Source organism: Pteronotus mesoamericanus, unplaced genomic scaffold, assembly GCF_021234165.1.
Source record: "Pteronotus mesoamericanus isolate MK-2021 breed Mesoamerican mustached bat unplaced genomic scaffold, CSHL_Meso_final contig_272, whole genome shotgun sequence".
In the NCBI taxonomy this organism is placed as follows: Eukaryota; Metazoa; Chordata; class Mammalia; order Chiroptera; family Mormoopidae; genus Pteronotus; species Pteronotus mesoamericanus.
The window spans coordinates 127,978-148,072 of record NW_026555116.1 but is presented as its reverse complement, the minus strand read 5'-3'; the positions used below and the strand labels follow the sequence as shown (position 1 = coordinate 148,072).

The 20,095-nt window shown below is 39.0% G+C and overlaps 1 protein-coding gene and 2 non-coding genes across 4 annotated transcripts in view; all 3 read left to right on the top strand.

Moving 5' to 3' along the window:
• CHD8 (chromodomain helicase DNA binding protein 8) overlaps positions 1-20,095 on the top strand; it is a 59,844-nt gene that overhangs the window by 38,426 nt on the left and 1,323 nt on the right. Inside the window, exons 12-37 of one of the 2 annotated variants that reach the window (XM_054575271.1) lie at positions 26-147; positions 287-530; positions 1,489-1,665; positions 2,888-3,031; positions 3,276-3,531; positions 4,107-4,317; positions 4,558-4,753; positions 5,270-5,437; positions 5,634-5,813; positions 6,640-6,750; positions 7,096-7,292; positions 7,536-7,735; positions 7,840-7,996; positions 8,081-8,170; positions 9,602-9,705; positions 11,118-11,247; positions 12,419-12,494; positions 12,953-13,007; positions 13,186-13,393; positions 14,110-14,318; positions 14,407-15,126; positions 15,340-15,491; positions 15,769-16,074; positions 17,295-17,408; positions 17,603-17,782; positions 18,177-18,293. In XM_054575271.1, coding sequence (XP_054431246.1) covers positions 26-147; positions 287-530; positions 1,489-1,665; positions 2,888-3,031; positions 3,276-3,531; positions 4,107-4,317; positions 4,558-4,753; positions 5,270-5,437; positions 5,634-5,813; positions 6,640-6,750; positions 7,096-7,292; positions 7,536-7,735; positions 7,840-7,996; positions 8,081-8,170; positions 9,602-9,705; positions 11,118-11,247; positions 12,419-12,494; positions 12,953-13,007; positions 13,186-13,393; positions 14,110-14,318; positions 14,407-15,126; positions 15,340-15,491; positions 15,769-16,074; positions 17,295-17,408; positions 17,603-17,782; positions 18,177-18,293 — 4,824 coding nt within the window. Of the gene's footprint in view, positions 1-25; positions 148-286; positions 531-1,488; positions 1,666-2,887; positions 3,032-3,275; positions 3,532-4,106; positions 4,318-4,557; positions 4,754-5,269; positions 5,438-5,633; positions 5,814-6,639; positions 6,751-7,095; positions 7,293-7,535; positions 7,736-7,815; positions 7,997-8,080; positions 8,171-9,601; positions 9,706-11,117; positions 11,248-12,418; positions 12,495-12,952; positions 13,008-13,185; positions 13,394-14,109; positions 14,319-14,406; positions 15,127-15,339; positions 15,492-15,768; positions 16,075-17,294; positions 17,409-17,602; positions 17,783-18,176; positions 18,294-20,095 lie in introns of both variants that reach the window. The other variant, XM_054575270.1, reaches the window with a different exon arrangement.
• On the top strand, positions 11,678-11,787 carry LOC129071921 (small nucleolar RNA U6-53/MBII-28). Its single transcript, XR_008529318.1, has one exon. It is a non-coding gene; the product is annotated as a small nucleolar RNA U6-53/MBII-28 (small nucleolar RNA).
• Positions 16,973-17,083, top strand: LOC129071922 (small nucleolar RNA U6-53/MBII-28). The gene has a single exon (XR_008529319.1). It is a non-coding gene; the product is annotated as a small nucleolar RNA U6-53/MBII-28 (small nucleolar RNA).

Genomic DNA, 20,095 nt, shown 5'->3' with positions numbered 1-20,095 from the left:
TTTATTCAAATTTCCTATTTTTAAGAATCGTCCGCAGGCAAGTGCCTGGAAGAAGTTGGAGCTGTCACATGAGTATAAAAACAGAAACCAGTTACGGGAATATCAGTTGGAAGGGGTCAATTGGCTGCTCTTTAATTGGTATAACAGGTAAAGAAAAGAGTGGGCCTATAGATGGAAGCTTAGTCTGGGGTTATTTTTTGTTTCTGTTTAAACAGGGGTTTTTTTCATCATACTTTTAAAAAGATATCTTTTGACATGCTTTTCATTTTCCATGATGAATTTGCAGGCAGAATTGCATCCTGGCTGATGAGATGGGATTGGGCAAAACTATTCAGTCCATTGCCTTCCTGCAGGAGGTATATAATGTAGGCATCCACGGTCCCTTCCTGGTCATTGCCCCACTGTCCACAATTACTAACTGGGAACGAGAATTCAATACATGGACAGAGATGAACACTATTGTGTACCATGGTAGTCTGGCCAGCCGGCAGATGATTCAACAATATGAAATGTACTGCAAAGATTCACGGGTGAGTTGTATTTCATATAAATGTTACAGTTTAAAGAGAGTGGGCCATGGTACCTGGTATTTTAGAGGCTTTAATACAAAAATGATTTGTGGAGGCTCTGTTATATAAGGCATTTTTATCTAGATTCCGCAGGACATTTTTTTGACTTTGCTCTTTTGATCCTGTGGACATTCTGAACCAGTGGAAGTTCTAACTTTATGAATACATACATTTTAAATAGAATTTTACCAGAATCAATGCGTTTTCATCAAGAAAGTATTTTCCAGAATGAAATTTATTTAGTCACTTTAATTCCTTGATCCATACAGTGACAAACTTAACCATTTCCTTTTTTTTGAAAGTCATTTAAAATTTTTATCAGGATCAGTTCCTTTTTCTGTGTAAATCTGAAAATAAAATTTTTAATCATCCATCCTTCTTAACATTGGATCTTACAAATTGTTTTTCTACCGCTAGTTTTCTGTGATTTTCAGTTCTGCTGATCGGAACTTACTCAAGTTCTATTTTGCAGCTCTTAATTTTGTTGAGATGATCCAATTCTCCTGTCCCTTTTTAGACAGAAATCGGCGCCATCATATACTGTGTCAGTGATTTTTCACTTTGAGTTTTGTCTTGTATATTTTATCAGTGCCCAGCATTTGTGGATTTCAGTGTTAAACAACAAAAGATCTAGGTCTGAGGTACATGAGCTAGGCATACCACAGAGTTGAAAATGTCCAACCTCATTGATTGAGGTCTATCATTTTTCTAAAAAGCTGAATATGTTGAGGCAATATATCTTACATTGAGTGATTTGGCACTGTTTATCAGGAACATAAACAGCAGCGGGAGAGGATGGTGGTGCAATTTGTACTTCCTGGTTAGCCTTCCTGGATATAGAAAAGGTGATATAATTCAGAAGAGCTTCTAATTTAGGTACATTTTAGGCCTTTTCTGATTTCACTACCTTCATGCTTAGGGGCGCCTTATCCCAGGTGCATACAAGTTTGATGCCCTAATCACCACTTTTGAGATGATACTGTCAGACTGTCCTGAACTTCGTGAGATTGAATGGCGCTGTGTTATCATTGATGAGGCCCATCGACTGAAGAACCGTAATTGCAAGCTGCTTGATAGTCTCAAGCACATGGACCTGGTGAGTTCCTCACACTGACTTGTAGGTAGAAATACCTGGAATGAAAATAAGCCTAATTTTCTATGAAATTACTATACCTCTAATTCAGCAGAGAATAAAAAATAATGAGAAACTTGATAATTGGATGGTGGGTATGGTTTGTGGGAGTGGTAACCTGAAAGCCATGAAAATTTTAGAATTAGAAGGCAAGTGTAGGTTAGTGGTTCTCAACCAGGTGGAAAGGTGGCATACTATATTAGTTACCTAATGCTGCCTAACAAATTGCCCTAAAACTTAGTGACTTCAAACAACAACTTTAGCCCTGGCTGGTGTGGCTCAGTGGATTGAGCACTGGCCTGTGAATCAAAGGACCGCTGGTTCAATTCCCAGTCAGGGCACATGCCTGGGTTGTGGGCCAGGCTCCCGGTAGAGGGCACACAAGAGAGAACCACACATCGATGTTTCTCATCCTCTCTTTCTTCCTCTCTTTCCCTCTGTCTAAGAGTAAATAAATAAAATCTTTTAAAAAATAACAGCAGCAACAACTATATTTTTCATGATTCTCTAGCTCAGCAACTTGGGCTGGGCTCAACTCGGTCATCCTTTTGGTAGTCTGGTCTGGAGTCAGTAATGCAGCTGCATCTAGTAGTTGGTGCTGGTTGTTGGCTGGGGCACCTGGGTCATTTTCCACATGGCCTATTATCCTCCAGTTGGCCAGACTTTGCTTCTTTAAGGGTAGAATCAGGGTGGTGTTCCAAGAGGGCAAAGGCAGAAGCTGCAGTGCCTTTGAGGCATAGTCTCTGAAACTCACACAATATCACTCTGCTACACAGAGCAAGTCACAAGGCAAGCCCAGATTCAAGGGGTAAACTTTGATAGGAGGACCTTCAAAGAATTAATGGCCATATTTAATCCAGCACAGGTATCTTCTGTAGAGGGGGACATTAGTATATCTGGTGGGGGGAGTTGAGTGTGGAGAGGCATATGTAGTTGAAAAAAAAGACATAGTCTCATATTCTGAATATTTCTTTATTTGTTTATAATTACAATATTTAAGTTAATTCAACATGTTAAATAATATCAAAGATTTTCTCGAATGATTTGTGTTTATTTAAAGACTGAATAAGCTAAAGAAAAGTGAAGACAAAAATCTGGTCCACTCCTGTAATTTTATGGCTAAAGAAAACCCAAAAAGTCCTTTGTGATTTTTGAGTCTTCTCTATCTTGTTTTCTCCATTACTAGGAACACAAAGTGCTACTCACAGGAACACCACTGCAAAATACTGTGGAAGAGCTGTTTAGTTTGCTTCATTTCTTGGAGCCATCACAGTTTCCCTCAGAATCAGAGTTTCTCAAGGACTTTGGGGATCTCAAGACAGAGGAACAGGTAGGAAACCTGTATATGATGAGGTGCTAACCCCAGACAAAAGAGGTAAAGTTCGTACAAGACAGGTATCTATTGCCATAAGCATCAAGGGCTTTTCTGATCTTCCTATAACCTGTGCCTACATCATTTGTGGCATTGTCCAAAATCTGTATTTTTCAGACACTGGGAAACTCATGTTTCTCAGTTTTTCCACATTATGTTAGAATGTTTGTCCTCATGTTGATTTCTTTTCTTTCTGTTTTAGGTTCAGAAGCTACAGGCCATTCTCAAGCCAATGATGCTGAGAAGACTGAAAGAGGATGTTGAAAAAAACCTGGCACCCAAACAGGAAACTATTATTGAAGTAGAGCTGACCAACATCCAGAAGAAATACTACCGGGCTATTTTGGAGAAGAATTTCTCCTTTCTTTCCAAAGGGGCAGGTCATACTAACATGCCTAATCTACTCAACACAATGATGGAGTTACGTAAATGCTGCAACCACCCATATCTCATCAATGGTGAGGAAATTTCTGGGAAATACCTGACATTTCTGTGTTAGCTTTTTCCTTTCTAAATTATATTTCACAGGAACAATGGATGCATTGACAGATTCAGCCAGAGTTGGGAGTGGAGGGGAGTTCTCCTTTTGAAACAACTCTTATGTGAAATATCTTTCTTTAGTTCTTTCTACCCTCTTGATTCTGCATAATTTCCAAAATTAAATAGGATTTGCTGTTTGGAATTTCATGAATAACCACTCAAGTCATTTTGTTCTCTCGATAAATGTCCTTACTGATACTCCATTTTGCTGTTCTTTGTTTCGGATGCCAGTGGGATGGTAATAGTGGTTTGCATGTCCACACACTTACATAATTTTTTTTTTACCCAATTAATAGTTGTAATCCTTACTTGTAATATTTTGTGTAACAGTTGAAGATGATTTAGGATTTTTTGAGTGCTGAATTCTGTGTGTGCAGTAGGTTGACCTCAAATCAGATTTCTCTTTGCTTTGCTTCCTTATCTTAGTTAATAACCTATAGCCTTAGTGTATTATTCTGGATCTCACCATTAAGTTTAATTTTTCTTTTGACAGGTGCAGAAGAAAAAATCCTAACAGAATTTAGAGAAGCTTGCCATATTATACCTCATGACTTCCACTTGCAGGCCATGGTTCGTTCTGCTGGCAAATTGGTTCTTATTGACAAGTTACTTCCAAAACTTAAAGCTGGTGGCCATAAGGTTCTGATCTTTTCCCAGATGGTACGCTGCCTGGATATCCTAGAGGATTATCTAATCCAGAGAAGGTAAGCAAAGAGTCATCCCTTGCCTTGTGTTTGCTATATCCTAACAAGGCTGCAAAAAAGTAGGAGCATTTGATTTTGGTCAGTACTGGGATAAGAGAAGTATTTAGGACTCTCACTCTCAACCTTCTGTTAATGTTTTGGTCAGCTAAAGATATGAAGGTACTGGTATTGATCCTCCTCTGCTCTTTTGCTTTTTGTTTCTGCTTAGTCAATTAAAACTTTTTTCTGACTCCCATACAGATACTTATATGAACGTATCGATGGGCGAGTTAGAGGTAACCTTCGACAGGCAGCTATTGACCGCTTCAGCAAGCCTGACTCAGACCGCTTTGTCTTCTTGCTATGCACCCGAGCTGGTGGACTTGGTATTAATCTCACAGCTGCTGATACCTGCATCATCTTTGATTCAGACTGGAATCCACAAAATGACCTGCAGGTAAAGGAAATCATTGTCTTAGGGATTAACTACCTAATTTGGGAGGTTTTTCAACAGGATCAGGATCTCTTAGAAAGACTTGTCCTTTAGAGAATGTGGAATTGTTTACTTACTTAGAGGTGGCAGTCTAGATCAAAGGTTAACGAACTTTCTTGCAAGGAAGAGTTAGTAAATGTTTTTGGCTTTGTGGAGCATTTACTTTCTGTTGTAACTACTCACCTCTGCTCTTAAAACACAAAAGCAGCCATAGACAATATGTTAATGAATATAAATGAATGGGTAGGGCTATATTCCAGTAAAACTTTATTTACAGAAATGGGTGGTCATACAGACCATAGTTTGCTGACCCCAGTCTATGTGATAGGGTAATAATTTTATCTTGAAATTGGCTTGATTTTGAGTTGATCTCATGGCAGCTTTATAGATGTGAAATTGATATTTTGAGATTCCCCACTTCCTTCCCCATCACCCCAATTTAATGTTGTCTGCCCTTTCCTTCCATTGTTTTATAACCAGGCCCAAGCACGTTGTCATCGAATTGGGCAGAGCAAAGCTGTGAAGGTGTACCGTCTTATTACTCGGAATTCTTATGAGAGAGAGATGTTTGATAAGGCCAGCCTCAAGTTGGGGTTGGATAAAGCTGTGCTTCAGTCCATGAGTGGTCGGGATGGCAACATTACCGGAGTGAGTCCTCTTAGTCTATTATTGGTAATGTCTGTAGCAGGTCATAGACATAGATGGAGACAAAAACTATTTTTGTACTAGAATCGGACTACCTCATTTTGATTCTCAATTTTTACTTCTTAAAATGTAACAAACTAAAACATGGTTAGATTATATTATCTCAGTAGTCTTTTCATCTTACTATTGGATTTTGTAGATCCAGCAATTCTCCAAAAAGGAAATTGAAGATCTCTTACGAAAAGGAGCATATGCAGCCATAATGGAGGAAGACGATGAGGGCTCCAAATTTTGTGAAGAAGACATTGACCAGATCTTGTTAAGACGAACCACAACCATCACCATTGAGTCTGAAGGAAAGGGTTCTACCTTTGCCAAGGTATGTTCTATCTGTATCTGTGTCAGAGGCTAGAGAAGCAGAGGAAAGATACAGGAATCTCTAGAACGTGTGTGTGTGTGTGTGTGTGTGTGTGTGTGTGTGTGTGTGTGTGTACACACATATACATACACTTTTTAAAAACTTTTATTAGCTTTGTTTTATGCTGAACTTACTCCTGGGCCAAAAATTTTTGTCCTCTCAGTTTCTTTTGGGATATCTTTTTCTTTTGTGCCACCTCTTCTTCTGGTTTAGGCTCATTGTGCTCCTTTTCACTAAGGGTCATCTCAATATGACAGGGAGAGTTTGTGTATGTGTTAACCCACCCATGATCTCTGTAAGTTCTGTGCTGCTGTTCACCTGGATGTGCTAATGACCAGAGAATCTATATCTAAACCCTTAAGTTCAGCATTATTCTCTGAATTAAGCATGTGCTGCAAAAATTCAGCACTCTTTTGGGCTACCATCCCTATGTCCGGCCCCTCTGTTTGGCCTTGACACACCTATCAACTCCACCATAGTAACAACAACATGGCATACATTGCTTCTGTAAAGTGACATGTACCAGATACTTGGTCGCTTTTTGGATATGCATATCCTTGATGTCTTGAGCACTTTGGTGAGTGGTCTTAAAATGAATGTGAAGATTTGAACATCTTGATTTACATGATTTTGTGGGGTTTTCTGGGTCAAGTGAACCATTTTCAGAGGTCACCACAGGCTGCTTTTGGGAAGAGCTAACTATATTTTTTAAAAGTAGTTAACTCGCTTCCCATTGCTCAGAAAAGTGATATAGTCAACTTTACTCTGTTCCTTTTTTCATTACTAGGCAAGCTTTGTTGCTTCTGAAAATAGGACAGATATTTCTCTGGATGACCCCAACTTTTGGCAGAAGTGGGCCAAAAAGGCAGACCTCGATATGGACCTACTCAATAGCAAGGTGAGCTTCCTTTTCCTATAGGGAAGAAGTAGTGCAAAAGGCATAGTACTCTTAGGAGTCTTTATAGCTGTTCTGATTCTTAGATGCTGGCCTTGATTTATTATGGTATATTATATACAAGGGCTATTGTGAAAACTTTCTACATAGTAGGCCCCAGAAAACTGCCTAGATATCTACCACTTAATGTTGCTTCCCGAGTTCTTATATTATTTTGTATGTCCTAAAAATATACATGTCTCTCTTTGAGCATCTACAGATGTTACATCCAAGGCTGTTTCAATCCATGATTGTCTTAATGCCTTTCCCATAATCATATCATAGTTACTTCCTCTGTTCTTTGCATAGAATAACTTGGTGATTGACACACCTAGAGTACGAAAACAGACCCGCCACTTCAGCACTCTAAAAGATGATGACTTAGTGGAATTCTCTGATTTGGAAAGTGAAGACGACGAGCGGCCACGCTCTCGCCGGCATGACCGTCATCATACCTATGGGCGAACTGACTGTTTTCGGGTGGAAAAGCACCTATTGGTATATGGGTAAGAACCCACCTTGCCATCAGAGGTCGTACATCTTCATCCTGATAGACATTCTACCTTTCAAGTTGGAGATTTCAAAGAGGGGATAATGGGAAAAACTTCATTCCATTACTTGGTTACCATGTGTTCCCACGATATTTTTGCCTTCCACCTTTTGGGAGATGTGATTCTGGGTGACTGGGGAATGTCATTGAATTAGATTCCCCTGGAATATATTAATATAACTCCTTTCTGTTTTTCTAGATGGGGACGGTGGCGAGATATCTTGTCTCATGGACGCTTCAAGAGACGTATGACGGAACGAGATGTGGAGACAATTTGCCGAGCCATCCTTGTGTACTGTCTTCTACACTACCGTGGGGACGAAAATATCAAAGGCTTCATTTGGGACTTGATTAGCCCTGCTGAAAATGGCAAGACAAAAGAATTGCAGAATCATTCAGGTAATTATCAACTCTTTACTTTTCCTCTTTCTGTAGGTTATCTAATCCTTTTCAGGTCCAAAGGGTTTTCTCAATCCAAGTCTTCAATGTCTCCCCTTCCCCAGGTCTATCTATCCCTGTGCCCCGTGGACGCAAGGGGAAAAAAGTAAAGTCACAAAGCACTTTTGATATCCATAAGGCAGATTGGATCCGGAAATATAACCCTGATACTCTATTCCAAGATGAAAGTTATAAGAAGCACTTGAAACATCAGTGTAACAAGTAAGGATGGAATTGAGCAAAGACTAATTTCACCTCAAATTTTCTATACTTTTATTGAGTCAGCTCTCCCTCTCTCCTTTATAGGGTGCTATTACGGGTACGAATGCTCTATTATCTGAGGCAGGAGGTGATTGGAGACCAGGCAGAGAAGGTGTTAGGGGGTGCCACTGCAAGGTAAAGTTCTGCTCTTTTTCTTCATGCCATGCCGTACTGAAGGAAAGATTGCTTTGCTTATTTCATTTTCTACTGTTGGGTTGGCCAAAAAGTCCATTACATCTTTTCTATAAAACAAAAGACACATTTTTCATTTTCACGAATAACTTTATTGATTGGGATGTTTTGAGTATGCCAGGTATCTCCCACTATTGGCTTCTAGTGGGTAAGAGGCCAAGGGTGCTGCTAAACATCTTCCAATGCATAACACAGCCCCACAGCAAAGAATTATTTGGCCAAATGTCAGTAGTACCAATGGACTTTGCAAACCACTCTTTTTTTAAAGATTTTATTTATTTATTTTTAGAGATGGGGGAAGGAAGTGAGAGAGAGAGGGAGAAAAATGTCGATGTATGGTTGCCTCTTGCGCACCCCGTATCAGAGACTTGGCCCACAACCCAGGCATGTGACCTGACTGGGAATCAAACCGATGATTCTTTGGTTCACAGGCCAGCACTCAATCCACTGAGCCACACCAGCCAGGGCTGCAAACCACTTTTGACAAGTTTGATCAGTCACAGCACCTTCTCTGTACACTGAACAAATTTTTTTTGCATTTCAGTTGTGTTTTAACCTTTCTTGAAAAAATAAAGCATAATACGCTGAAAATGTTCTATGTTCATATTTTCTTCTATCTTCAGTATTAAAATGGCTTCACAAAAATTCACCAATTTTGATAATTTTTTTTAAATGTATGCTGTCACAATACAATCTAATAAAATTATTTCAAATGAAGTTATAGACACCTAAAAGCTACTAACGCCATCATATGGAAAAAATGTAATGGACTTTTTGGCCAACCCACTATCTTAGGGATACCTGATAATTTAAATCTATATGTAAGGTCTTTAATTCTATACCAGATACCAGTGGAAGGAAATAGGCAGCTGCGTGAGCATTTAAATGAACAGATAAAAGAAGATACTTACAGTAATCTCTCCAAAGATTATCATTTTAATGTCTTGCATTGCTGTGTTCACTCTGCCCTCTTAGACCTTTTTTCCCTCCAAAGGAAAAATGTTTCATGTAAAGATTCGAGTCACATTATGATTATGATAAAATTAAATATCCTCCTTTTGATAAGACTTCAACTTTTGCATTTTTTTCTATTTAATTAACTAATTCTGCCATCTTGTTTTCTAGGCTTTTTAATTACTCCTTCCACCCTTTTTCTTGTCTATGGTTACATTAATAGATTTCCTCCCTCCCAAATTAGGATTATTATCATTAACATTTTTAATATACCCTTTAACTTTACCAACATCTAGGTAATATTTGTAGTCTTTTTTTCCCCAAGTATACTGTTAGTTGTCCATCTTCTGGATAGAAATGTGGTGTTTTATCTTTCAGTTTCCTTTTTGATTTTTTGGTGTTGCCCTCTTATACCTTTAGTGAGATTGACATATGGTTCCCAGTAGTGGATCAGCTGGAGGTTCCAACAACGTGGTGGGACAGTGAAGCTGACAAATCCCTGCTCATTGGTGTGTTTAAGCATGGTAGGTACCTTCTCTTACTTAGTCTGTTTCTTTCTTATTATAGATTTATGGCCACAGATGGAGCATTTAGCAAAATGCTCATGACCAATAACTGAGTTCTGTAAATGATCTTCAGTAAACTTATATTTGAATGGGAATTGAGTTCTTAAATATCCAGAGCAGAGCAATTTGTCCCTGTAAATATGTGTTCAAGAAAGATCACCAGATGGATAGTTAAATTCCCATGTAGGGAGTCTTCCATCTGTTCTCTAATAAGTGTTACCAATCTGTATATTGTGGCATCTAAGTTAAGGTTCCACCAGTCAGGGGAGGTAATAATGTACTCACTGTCATTAGCCATGACTTATTTATATGACTTTCCTGTGGCTTGCTGAAGGTGTTCTACTTGTATAACATCTCATTTGTCTAAATGTTCAGCACTCTGATGTAGGTGCAAACAATAGTGTTTGAGTGAAATAAAAATAGAATATAAAAATGAAAAGTACTGCTTGTTCATTCTAACCTAATAACAAATCCAGACATTAAAAGCAGTGAGTGCTGAATTCCAGTTCAGTGACTTAATGAATTGGAATATCATTTCTTTTTAAAAATAATTTTCTGCCCTGGCTGCTGTGGCTCACTTGGTTGGAACATCTTCCTGTAACCAAAAAGTTGTGAGTTCAATTCTGGGTCAGGGCACATACCTAGATTGCAGGTTCAGTCCTCAGCCCGGGTGTGTATGGGAGCAACCAGTCGATGCTTTTCCCTCTCTCTCACATTAATGTTTCTCTCTCTCCTTTCCTCTCTAAAAGCAATGAAAAAATGTCTTTGGGTGAGAATAAAAAAAGAAGATACATTTCTGTTTACTTCTGTAAAGTAAAAGTAAATGGCAGTGGTCCATGTGTTTTTGAAAAATTTAATGGGACAAGGAAAAGCGTGAGCATTTGCAGTCTTAGATTTACTTATGAGACACAGAGGTTTAGAAGAGTACAGACATTCTGAAGTGTGTTCATTTCTTTACTTAACCATTAATCAAAAGTTCAGTGTCTGCAGGTATGAGTTGTTCATCCTTCATTTGAGAGTGTGTGACTTTTCCTTAAATTATTTGACTTTTTTAGTTTCCCATTTATGTAGTAAGAATAATAGAAAGACTACCAGTTAAATGGCTATGTAAATCTATTACCATTTTATACAAACTGATTAAATCTAATCTTCAGTAACTGGTATTAAAGCGCTTCATAACTAATTGCTACAGAAATGTTAAATGTAGTAATATAACCCAACAGCTGTCCAAAATAACATTTAAACTATATTTTGCATTGTGTGCTAAGTAAGTAGCTCATACACTCTAATTATTCCAGCAGCATACAAAATAAGCTTAAAGGCAAAATGAATGCATAACTTTTTTAAGTTTATGGCGCTTTTTCTTCTAGGATATGAAAAATATAATACAATGAGGGCAGACCCAGCTTTATGCTTCCTGGAAAAGGCCGGCCGACCAGATGACAAAGCTATTGCAGCAGAACATCGAGTGCTGGATAATTTCTCTGACATAGTAGAAGGGTGAGCATTGGTGTTTAGTTCTTTTAAAATGCCAGGTCTGCTCTATAAAGGCTACTAATAGCTTATGCTAAGAGATAACACTAACCTTGACCCAACCCATTGGGATTCCTAATGGTGGTTATACTTATGAATGATAAATTCTTAAGAAAGACTGAGACCAGCAGAAAGGGCTTCATAAACTGGCCTAAAACCATACAAGTGAAAATTAATGTTAACTCATAAATGACTTATTTGATGTACTATCCATTTTTTTTTTGCAGTGCTTTTCTTTACAGCCACAGTAGTTGAGAGGATAACTGATCTTCTTGAAAGATAATAGTGTTGTAGCTCTTCCATGCCTCTTATGTGGTAGAGCTTCAGGATATTTTAACTCTGGTTTATCATCTCCCAAGGGTGGTTGACCCATAAAACATTATTCTGCCTGTACATGCCTCAATGATGAGTTGCCATGCTAATACTGAGCCACCAGGTAGGGCATTGTTGCCCTGGTTTGGGTGCCAGTGAGTTAAACAAAACTTCTCATATGGAGACCTGAGGGGCATGTGAAAGACTTAGCTTATTCATGAATACCTACACACCTTCATGATTGAGAGGTGTCTCTTTGATGATCACAAACTCAGTTTGCTTAGTGAAGGACCTGCAAAGGAAATTGGGCCTTTTTTTTTTTAATTCAAATACATTTGTCTCCATTTTCCCGCCACCACCTTCCCCTGCTCCCTCTTCCCCCGCTTCAATCCTTGGGAAATTGGGCCATTTTTTCATTGCAAATCACTTATTATGTCACCCTTCTGCTCAGTAGAGCAAAATAGTAAAAATAAGCAAGCATGGGTCATTCAAGTGAAATAATAAAAGTAAATAGTTGGGAAGGAGGTGGGAAATTAATTAAGTAATTAAAAAGGCCATGAAGAGACACCAAGTATGCTGGTCAGTGTTTTGTTTCAAATTAATGCAATTTAGAGTACACTTCATCAATTTTTCCCAATTCTTTGTTCTGTTGGATGCTGTACCTAACTTACTCAGAGCTTAGGATCTGGCCTGCCATTCCTTCTAGCATGAAAGAAAAGACTATTCCCTGCTGAAGTGTATATTTGACCAGCTCTTTATCCTAGGTTCCTCTTAATGAAAAAAATACATGTTGCTAACATTTGCTAATGCCTCTGGATAATTTTAGGGTTGACTTTGATAAGGATTGTGAAGATCCTGAATATAAACCACTCCAGGGTCCCCCAAAGGACCAAGATGATGAGGTGAGGATTCTCATTTAAGTCTGTTTTCTCTATGACTAAATAGTTAAACATTCTGTCATTCCTTAAACCCTGAAGTATATTGATTAATTTATAATACAAAATGAAAAGTAATCACCATTTGAGAATATAAAGTATTAGTAGGAAAGATTGTAACGCCAGCTGGGGGAGATCAGGAATGACTTTGTGGAAGAGGTGGGACCCCACCTGGACATTGGAAAATATTTTTTTAATAAATTCCTGAGTCCTGTTATCTTTAAGCCATTAGTAAGAATTGACTTTTCAGGTTCTTCTTTCTTAGAGTTGGTTGCTTCCAGTTTTTTGTGAAGGTTCCTTTCATTAGAAATTTTTCTTGATCCCTTGGTGCCATAGAAGGACACACATGAGAGAGTGATTTCAGAGTACCAACTTCCCCCCCTTTCCCTCCCCCTCCATCCTGTGGGGTGGATCTCCTTCTCTAGGGTGATCCCTTGATGATGATGGATGAGGAGATCTCAGTGATTGATGGAGATGAAGGTAAACTTCTAGGTCAACCAGTATAATTTGTGTTGGGTGGTGGGTTTGGGGTATTACTGACTAAATCCTGTCCTATCCTGGGATTTCTAAAAGCTTTGCCTTTGGGTGGGTTGAAGTATGAGCATTAGCTATACTATTTTTCCTGTACTTTTTATTCATTTAACTTTGGTTCCCACAGCCCAGGTAACCCAGCAGCCAGGCCATCTATTCTGGCCTCCAGGCTCTGCTCTGACAGCCAGGCTTCGGCGCCTAGTTACAGCCTATCAACGCAGCTACAAGAGAGAACAGATGAAGATAGAAGCTGCCGAACGTGGGGACCGGAGAAGGCGGCGTTGTGAGGCAGCCTTCAAGCTGAAAGAAATTGCACGGCGTGAAAAACAGCAACGGTAAGATATGGCTGGGAATTTGGGCTGAACTTGTAAGCTTGTCCTCAACTGTAGGCCCTATATTGAAAACCATCTTAGGAAGAAATTACTTGGAATTCATTACAGAGGGACCATCTTCTTTGCCCTTAGTTGTTACACCTCTGTGACAAAAACCTCACTTACTGCATAGTCATAACTCCCAGGAAGATACCCTATATAGCCATTCCCATTATTTGCCCACATCACTTTCCCCCTTACCTTGCTTATTCTTAGATGTTACAGAGTACCTCTTATGACCTCTTTTGTTATCTTCTGGGCTTTTTTTTGCTCCCCCCTTTCAATTTTTGTGTATTCAGGTACCATAATTTTCTGTGTATAATGCACACTGTTTTGCCAAAATTTTTGAGGGAAAAATAAGGATGTGCATTATACATGGGTAGTGCCTGAAATACTTTGTTGTTGTTTTGTAATCGTTACAGAAAATTTCTTTTACCATAATATGTTCAAAAATAAATGCTAAAATTCTTTTTAAATACAAAAAACAGGAATCTAAGTATAAAAAAAGAATTGAATTAAAAAAACATGAGGGCTTTTTTTCCCCCTGAAAGTTTGCGCCAAAAATACGGGGGCACACTATACATGGCAAAATACAGTACTTGAAATTGCACTAAGAAGTAACGAGCTTCCATGTGTTCTTCTACTCACTGTTGCCTGCCGGATTCCTCTTCCCTTTGTAGTTGGACAAGGCGAGAACAAACGGATTTCTATCGAGTAGTGTCTACCTTTGGTGTGGAGTACGATCCTGACACCATGCAGTTCCATTGGGATCGCTTCCGCACTTTTGCTCGACTGGACAAAAAAACAGATGAAAGCCTTACCAAGTATTTCCATGGCTTTGTGGCCATGTGCCGCCAAGTGTGCCGTCTTCCCCCAGCAGCTGGAGATGGTAAGCGAGATGAGAGATTTTGGGATGAGTGGGGATGGATGGCGACAGAGCCAACTCTTAGTTCATTTCTTCTTCCACTCTCTTACAGAGCCTCCGGACCCTAATCTGTTTATTGAGCCCATCACGGAGGAGAGGGCTTCACGGACTCTCTATCGTATCGAATTGCTTCGGCGCTTACGGGAACAAGTTTTATGCCACCCCCTTTTAGAGGACCGGTTGGCATTATGTCAGCCTCCAGGTCCTGAATTGCCCAAATGGTGGGAACCTGTTCGACATGATGGGGAGCTTCTAAGAGGGGCAGCCCGCCATGGGGTGAGCCAAACAGACTGCAACATCATGCAGGACCCAGACTTCTCTTTTTTGGCTGCCCGAATGAATTATATGCAGAACCATCAGGCAGGAGCAGCAGCTCCCTCCCTGTCACGCTGCTCTACTCCACTGCTGCACCAGCAGTATAATTCGCGCACTGCCTCACCATTGCCCCTGCGCACAGATGCTCCTGTTGAAAAGCCACCTGAGGAGACGGCTGCCCAGGTTCCCAGTCTGGACAGTCTAACTCTAAAGCTAGAGCATGAAGTGGTGGCCAGGAGCCGAGCAACCCCTCAAGTCTATGAGATGCGAGTAGCCCCCTCTGATACTACCCCTCTGGTTTCCCGGAGTGTCCCGCCAGTCAAACTGGAGGATGAGGATGATTCAGACTCTGAGCTGGACTTGAGTAAGCTGTCACCATCATCCTCTTCTTCCTCATCCTCATCGAGCTCCAGCTCCAGCACTGATGAGAGTGAGGACGAGAAGGAAGAAAAGCTAAGTGAGTGCATGTGACAGTCTGTTGGAGTTCTTCCCTATCATTCCTCTCTCTATTCTTTCCCTTTTGTAAATGCATCCTCTTGAGGAAGATTCGAATTTTAATTTGATAGAATATCAGAACTCCCTGGGTCTTTATTTAAAGCCTATATAAAAATATCATTCCTGTGTAACTTTATTCTTTCATGTTTGCTCACACATTCTGTATGATCTCTAGCTGCTGACAGGCCCCACTCAAAGCTCTATGATGAAGAGAGCCTCCTGTCCCTCACTATGTCCCAAGATGGATTCCCAAATGAAGATGGAGAACAAATGACCCCTGAGCTTCTGCTGCTACAAGAAAGACAAAGAGCCTCTGAGTGGCCCAAGGTAACAGCCTCATTCCTTGAAAGGCAGAGTTTAGAAATACAGTGTAACTCACAGGGAATAAGGAACAGATGGCTCTGATTTTCTTTGTATTTAGTGCTACTAGTCATTTTATGAAATTCTTCCCATTTCACTTAGGAATATGATACTGTCAGCCTCCCTCCTCCCTACCTTATGATTTTACCCATTCTGATAATGATGGCATTATTGTTTGTCACAGGAGCACATAGCTAGTACTTGGGCCCTAAAACCAGTATTGATTTCTTTTTTCCCCACTCAGGATCGTGTCCTGATAAACCGTATTGACCTCGTCTGCCAGGCTGTACTCTCAGGGAAGTGGCCTTCTAGCCGCCGGAGCCAGGAAATGGTAACAGGAGGAATTTTGGAGCCAGGCAACCACTTACTAGACAGTCCCTTATTGACTCCAGGAGAATATGGTGACTCCCCCGTCCCCACACCTCGAAGTAGCAGTGCAGCTTCCATGGCAGAGGAGGAAGTGTCTGCAGTCACCACCACAGCAGCAGCTCAGTTCACCAAACTTCGCCGAGGCATGGATGAGAAGGAGTTTACGGTTCAGATCAAAGATGTAAGCTTAGCATTTAGGTATTGGGAAATGGGAAAGGAGGCCACAGTTCTTGCTAACTAGTTTCACTAAACTCATTTTGTTTAAAAATGAGAGGAGAAAAAAAAGTTAGAGTTCACAAAGATCCATGTAGGAAAAGTCATTGCAGTAAAGGAGGAGATCTTATAGCTTGTATCTCCTGAGGACTAGATTAAAAGAAACCATATTTTTAAAAGATGTTTAATTGGCAGAGGCTTCTTTTGAGTGGCTTGCTTCTAGATCCTAGAAACCTATTTTTTAAAAGTTTAAATTGTAGGAAAACTGATAAAATGACACCTAAGTATTATGGGCTTTACTAAGTTAAAAATAAAAAGGACTCATCTGTAGTGAAAGTGTTATTTTATAGATGGAAATTTTTATTTTTCCTAATCCTCTTCCATATTGAACTCTATTAGCTGGTTATTAAGTATTCAAAAAGAAAAGTTCTTAAATTAATTGGGTTGGTCAAAAAGCCTGTACATTTTTCCCAATAAATGGCTCTAGTACTGCTTAGTTGTTTTTAACTTCATTCGAAACAATTTTGTTAGATTGTACTGTGAAAGCTGTCGTATCAACATACGTTTTTTTAAAAGACATCAAAATTGGTGAATTTTTGTGCAGCCATTTTAATACTGAAGATGGAAGAAAATGTGCAGCATTTTCAGCATATTATGCTTTATTGTTTCAAGAAAGATAAAGATGCTACTGAAAGGCAAAAAAATTTTGTGCGGTATATGGAGAAGGTGCTGTGACTGATTGAACTTGTCAAAAGTGGTTTGTGAAGTTTCTTGGTACTATTGATATTTTGGCCAAATAATCTTTTGCCGTGGGGCTGTCACTTTTGCCCAACCTAATAGTATGTGACAGGAATAACTGAATTTTACCCCTCTGATGCATTTCCATGCTAATGCTGACATACCAGGTAGGGGGGTTTTTACCCTGCATCGGGTGTTGTTGAGATACATTCTCCTTCTCTCAAAGCCACCTAAGGGGCACTAGGTCAAAAAATGAAACATTTCTAAAGAAAAGGTATATATATCTTTTGTTTTATCTCTAATTTGTACCCTTTAGTTTAATGGTCTTCTCAGCATCATTGAGCCAGAAGATGACTCTTACCCCAAGTCTTCCAAAGATTAATCTTTACTTTAAAAACATGTGCTGTGTGGTGCCATATGACATCTTGGGGGGATGGGTTGTCTTCCTAGGAAGAAGGATTGAAACTAACATTCCAGAAGCACAAGTTGATGGCTAATGGAGTAATGGGAGATGGACATCCTCTATTTCATAAGAAGAAGGGGAACAGAAAGAAGCTAGTTGAGGTGAGTGGTAGAGAAAGTCTTTAATGTGATGATTAGATAAGAGTTCTTTATGCTCAGTAATTGATGAAGGCAGTTGGGATTGAGGGACTAGAAGATGTTAAGAGTTACTTTATGGCTACCATTGGCTCTGCTCCCCTTCCCTCCCTGCTCCAAAGAAGAGTATGTGCTCATGGGGGTGGATTCTGGGTTTGCAGCTGGAGGAGGAATGCATGGAAGAGCCTAATCACCTTGATGTGGACCTGGAGACTCGGATCCCTGTCATCAATAAGGTGGATGGTACTTTGCTGGTGGGTGAGGATGCTCCTCGCCGAGCTGAACTGGAGATGTGGTTACAGGGTCATCCAGAATTTGCTGTTGATCCCCGATTTCTAGCGGTGAGTGGCAGTTCCATCCAGCAAGATTTAAAAATCATCTCCTTGATTTTTAAACTGTGTGAGAGGAAGGAAGCATGCCATATTATGTCATTGTTTCTGCATCTGCAAAATAGGAGTAGTAGTACCTGCCAATCATCCTACCTCACAGAATTTGTGAGGATCAAAATAATGTTAAAGCACTTGTTAAATTGCAAGGCAACTATTTACTATTAAGCTGTTATACAACCATCTAAAATTTTTGGAAAGATATGCTTAATGGCAATTTTCCATTAAGACTAATGTTTTGTTTGCCAGTGCAGTAATCACTTATTGTTTAACTAGACACAAATACCTTAGTAATTAGTTGAGAGAAGATTTTTATTCCCCTATGTTAACTGATACTTTTCTATTGCAGTACATGGAGGATCGCAGAAAACAGAAGTGGCAGAGATGTAAAAAAAATAATAAGGTAGAATTGAACTGTTTGGGAATGGAACCAGTACAGACCGCCAACTCTAGGAATGGAAAAAAGGTGAGTAAGACTGAGGCATTTATGGCTCTGTTCCCACACTAGATGTGACCAAAAAAATTATTTAATGCTGTTTACCTTTTTCCCAATGTATGAGAAAATGTATCTTCAGTTCACAAATAAGGAAGCCAGAGTGTTTTTGTTGGTATTTCTGTAGTATTTTAATAATTTATAGCATTGTCATCTCCAGAACAACATTAAATTCTAAAAATTAACTTCACTTTAAGGATATTAAAATACAGGAATTAATTAGTAAGATGTGTTAGAACATTCAAGGCCTTAACCTGCTCTTCAACCAACTAAGGGGATTTTTGGCAAGTCCTTTAACCTTTTCAGTTTACACATCCTGAGAAGTGAGGGTTTTGGAGCAGATAATCTCTAAAAGTTTTATGGTTCTCTATTTTAGAAATGATTTGGAGGTCTACTAAGAAAAACAGTGATGGAGTTTCACAACATATAAGAGGTTGAGAATCACTAATAATAACGCCAGTAATGAAAAAAGGACAGGAAATCATGTTTTATAGTTTATCATAACAACTTTGGTCATTAACTTATTTTCAGGTATACCTATGTTTTATCATGGTTATAGATAATCTGGTAGATTAAGTACCCATAATCCTTTCTACCAAAACATAATACAAAAGTTTCTCTTGGTTGTGTTTGCCTCACTTCGAGCAGTAGTTGTATTTTTTAAACATGTATGGATCATGGCTTGGTTTGGTAAGCAATCATTTGTAATGAATTAGCACTTTTGTGTACTCATTTTATCTAATTATTTCCTCATTTGATCCTTTATATCCATCTTTTTACATGATTTCTCTTTTTAACAAAATTGATTTCCAAATGAGTAACTATCTTTTGCACTTAAATTCTGAGAACATTATTTTGCACATAATATATATTTATTTGTGTCATGAATTTATGAGGTTTATATTGGTGAAAGTGGTTTCATGTAAATTTTGTTATCATAGAAAAATATTTTAATTTTCCCTCTTAGCCTCTATGGGACCAAATAGGCAATAAGCAGAATGGTTGATACGGGAAGCTGATGCCTAGAAGGCTAGTACATTCTCTATCTTGAATTTATCATTATAGAGCAGCCTTAAAAAAAGGCTTTTCCTCCTTTCATCCAAAAACTAATATTACCTATTTTTACCTCAAGTACTTTTGCTGCTACTTTGTAGTCAGTGGATTACTCTAAGAAAGGAAGGACCATAGGAAATCACAGAAAATCATGACTAGTACAGAATTCTTAATGCAGAATTGATAGTGTATCTACAGTGTATCTAGGACTACATACTTTACTACTGAGACCTACAGGAGTTTAGGTGTTCTTACAGTATTTTTAAAGTCTTCACAAATAGAGTTTCGAGATGTTTGTTTTTGCAAGATATAAAGGCACATTCTGATGCTAGGTGCTAGACTTAGATTAGGCAATGTCCAGAGGCACAGTTACCAATTGTCTTAGTTCCATGACAATTTACCCAGTAATATACTTATGTCTAGCAAAGCAGAGGCACTAAAAGTAATAATTTCCAGCATCAGTGAACTTAATCAAAATTTATAGTCAGAACATCCAGAAGAAGCAATTTAAAATTCGGCAGATAAGTTTTTTTATCATTGTGAAAAGCTTAATTCTGTTAAATTTGGCGAGGAGCTAGCCACAATCTTTTTGGTGTTCCAGACATCCAAAAGTGTAATCTGACCTCTCTTCAGTTTACCCACTCTGACTCGATAATGAAGGACAGTATCGTGAATATCAATACAGTCTTGAGGCACTTTCACATGATAAGATCATGTGAACA